The sequence below is a fragment of the Octopus bimaculoides genome, chromosome 3 (assembly GCF_001194135.2).
Source record: "Octopus bimaculoides isolate UCB-OBI-ISO-001 chromosome 3, ASM119413v2, whole genome shotgun sequence".
NCBI classification, from domain to species: domain Eukaryota; kingdom Metazoa; phylum Mollusca; class Cephalopoda; order Octopoda; family Octopodidae; genus Octopus; species Octopus bimaculoides.
The window spans coordinates 118,118,835-118,122,918 of record NC_068983.1 but is presented as its reverse complement, the minus strand read 5'-3'; the positions used below and the strand labels follow the sequence as shown (position 1 = coordinate 118,122,918).

The window sequence follows — 4,084 nt, the reverse complement described above, 5'->3', positions numbered from 1 at the left end:
TATATATATATATATGTGTGTGTGTTTGTCCCCTCAGCATCGCTTGTCAACCGATGCTGGTGTGTTTACGTCCCCGTATCTTAGCGGTTCGACAAAAGCGACCGATAGAATAAGTACTAAGCTTAAGAATAAGTCCTGGGGTCGAATTGCTCGACTAAAGGCGGTGCTCCAGCATGGCCACAGTCAAATGACTGAAACAAGTAAAAGAGTAAAAAGAGTATATATATATATATATACACGACGGGCTTCTTTTCGCTTCCGTCTACCAAATCAACTCATGAGGCTTTGGTTGGGCCGAGTCTATAATAGAAGACACCTGCCCGAGGTACCATGCAGCGGGACTGAACTCAGAAACATGTGGTTGCGAAGGAAGCTTCTTAACACAGTCACATCTGCGCATAGTATTTAAATAATTCCAATCAGAGATCAATATCTATGGTCTCACTTCGCTATTACATAGGCTTATTTCGTTGAAGATATATCCACGGTTAAAAGGTTAATGCTTACCGTTATCTGGAATGAATTCAATATTTGAGTAAACGTATTGTTAGAGTTAACTTTGCCATCAAAACTGGATGAGATTTCTTGAAGAACTTCATTTTCCAAATGGTTTTGCCACTACCAAGTAGAAATTTTAGAATAATATTTACGATTTAATCTTATATCAATATATACATTAAACACAGATACAACAGTACACAAATAAATATATATATGCATATATATATGTTTATACACACACACATATATATATATGTATATATATATATGTATATATATATATATATATATGTATATATACACACACATACACACACACCCACATATATATATACATATACATATATATGCTTATATTCATATGTATGCTTATATATATACATATATATGCTTATATTTATATAGATAGATATATATTCTTATACACATACATATGTATATATATATATATATATATATATATATATAGATAGATAGATAGATATATATGCTTATATACATATATATATGCATATATATATGCCTATATATATGTATATATATATATATATATATATGCCTATATATATGTATATATATATATGCCTATATACGTATATATAGACAGATAGATGGATGTATATATACATATATATATGCTTATATCCATCTATCTATCTATCTATCTATCTATCTATCTATCTATCTATCTATCTATCTATCTATCTATCTATCTATCTATCTATCTATGCATGTGTATATGCATGTGTGTGTGCCTCTGTGTATGTAGGTTTGAATCTCATATTTTTGTCTTCCCTCTATGTATGTACACACACTTTAAGATTTATCTGTAACTTTAGTGTGGCAAAAAAGAAATATCTTTTATGCTTTCATAATAACACCAATAATGTGAACGAAGTAGTTCAAGCAAACTCACTTTTCACATCACACCTACGAAAAAATCACACACACACAGATACAGACACAGACACATACATACACACACACACACACACACACACACACACACACACACACACACACACACACACACACACACACACATGCAACTGAGCGTAAATCACAAAATATTTTATTGAAAGTCTACTCCAGGAAACGGAAAAATGCCTTACCTTATCTTTAAACATGAATCCCATTGTGGCAGATGATACTTGCAATGTGAGCGCCGACGCGATAACGGCGATGTACTGTTTCAAAGATAAATAAAGCAGTTATTTTATAACATATCCATCTATTTCTTAGTGTAGTAATAAATTGTAGTTATTTCAGACAACAGAAAATATATATTTTTTCACTTTTTGATATATTATTTTCACTTATGTACGAGGACAGATTTTCTCCTTTTCTAAGGAGGGTCTTTAGTTGACCGATTAAACTTACTGTTACATAACTCATTGTTCTCGGAGTGATAGAAAGCCATATCAACTCCGGTAGCACTTGAAATCAAAACCTAAACTTGCGAAAACAAGTATCACATTGCAGTTTCACTCATAAACATTAATAACGTTTCGTGAATTTCGACTAAAATGAATAATAATAATAATAATAAAAAAGAAACCCAAAAGCTAAAAATGTCGGTGGATAGGTAGAAGAGTAGTGCTTTAAACTGCCTATTTTCGTTTGCTTTCCTTTCTCAGTTCAATTCTTGGAGAGACTTGATATTTTACTGGCTTAACCAGAGGAGAGAAGTCAACACTCATAACACTTTCAGAAACTCCGTGACTTAAGGAAGGACCTGACTCGAATGTTTGCAAGATAATGAACTCTGCTAAAGGCCCTCAGGGGCCAGATGGTGGTGTAATAACGAGCGACGGGTATGTCTATCGCACAACAGAATCGGTTTCTTCAACGATCTTACACAAAATTTCCATCTACGAAAGTTCTCAAAAACACTTTAATACCCAAAACTATGGCGAATGATGTTTGCACAAAGAGATGAGAATTACGATCGAACCCAAAATTATGTGATTACAAAGAGAGCTTTTTAACCACACAGCCACATCCTGGGACCGATATTATATTGGAGTTAATACGTAAATTGCCTTCTTCGTTTACAAAAAAAGTGCATTATAGTACTGAAATAGAAGATTGGACAAAAACATTAAATAGGCAAATGTCAGATATATATATATATATATATATATATATATATATATACATGAAGCAAGAGTTGTAAGGAAGCGAACGTATTAGCATTTCTAGTTGAGTAAATGACAAAAACAAAGGAATGAAGAACTACTTAAACAGGCTGAAAGGGACTTATTATTCCTGTTGAACTTGAAAAGAAGTAAGCTTACCAAAGCAGGATAATTAGTGAAAGAAATGTAGCACTAGAAGAAATGTAGTTACATGGACAGTTCCATAGAAACAACAAAATTGCAAAAAATCACGGCTCATGAGATTGGCTCTGAAGTGGAGATTTAAAGAGAAAAACTGAGAGGTTCTTGGTTGTTCTTCAAGACCATGCTCGAGACATTAGTTCAGTGAACAAACATATGTATTCCAGTGCTTCAACAAACATGTACCACCTAACTGATCAGCGAGTGCAAAACATATAGCAGGCTGTAAAATCTTAACTCAGAAAGCAAAATTCATGATAAAATCTGTCTCTGTTTACGCTGGTTACCTTGTAAAAAACTATGGCTGAACCAGAAATGACTCTAAATGAACCTGGTAAACCAAAAGTTCTGTGTGGTTTTGACATCCAGACAGACAGAACCTATGAGCACCGTAAACCATATATCATTAAATATGACTTTTAAGTAGAGCTGTAAAGAATAAGAGGATGCTCAGCAGCAAAAGTGAAAGTAGTATCAGTTATCGGAGCGTTTAGTTCAATTTTTACGAAACTATTATACTCTCTGAAACGGGTGGGCATCAAAACAGATATCTGAGTACTCCAAAAATCGTTCTTTCGACCAACTCACATTCTTAGAAAGGCACTTTCTGTCGAAAGCTTTACGTTAAGGTTTGACAGTTAATATGAAGAAAACCAACAAAAACTAGTATTTAATATCCCGACTGATCAGTGAAATATAATAAAGAATATTGAAACAAATGGTTTCTATAGGTTATTGATCTGCTGAGTGACCACAGTCAACTTCAGTGATTTGCGAGCTATTCAGTATTTTGTCGGTTTTTTTCGGTTTCATCTACTTTTCCTTTCTCGCATCAGACAGCTTAGCAAATAATGATGCTGTTATATATCTTACCACATCTAGAGAAACTTATCTGCCTCTACCATTTGGATGGTATTTCAAACTAACAAAACTCCCACAAAATAAGCAACTGAAAAGAAAAGAAGAGATACTTTCATGCTCTGTGCAGCTTGCTTTTCAACTTGCAGATAGTTCATCTGTTTTTTTCTTGCCAAGAGGATTTCTAGCATCTATGCACAATCCTTATAAAAGTTATTCCTCAAAGCATGATGATATTAGAACTAATATTTAATTCAGAGAAAGTTTGGTTTACAGTTGCACTTTGGCTTACTTCCAACTGTAAGACCCGTAATGGGATATTGTTCTTACATTTGGGACAATACTATATAATATATAATATATATATATATATATATATATATATA

General features: G+C 33.1%; 1 protein-coding gene across 3 annotated transcripts in view; it reads right to left on the bottom strand.

The window, feature by feature from the left end:
* Window positions 1–4,084, bottom strand: part of LOC106879221 (tetraspanin-18) — a 135,685-nt gene that overhangs the window by 22,438 nt on the left and 109,163 nt on the right. For all 3 annotated transcript variants that reach the window (XM_014928700.2, XM_014928701.2, XM_014928699.2), the window contains exons 4-5: window positions 1,614–1,688; window positions 508–618 (exon numbers count right to left, since the gene is read on the bottom strand). In XM_014928700.2, coding sequence (XP_014784186.1) covers window positions 508–618; window positions 1,614–1,688 — 186 coding nt within the window. The remainder of the gene's footprint in view (window positions 1–507; window positions 619–1,613; window positions 1,689–4,084) is intronic.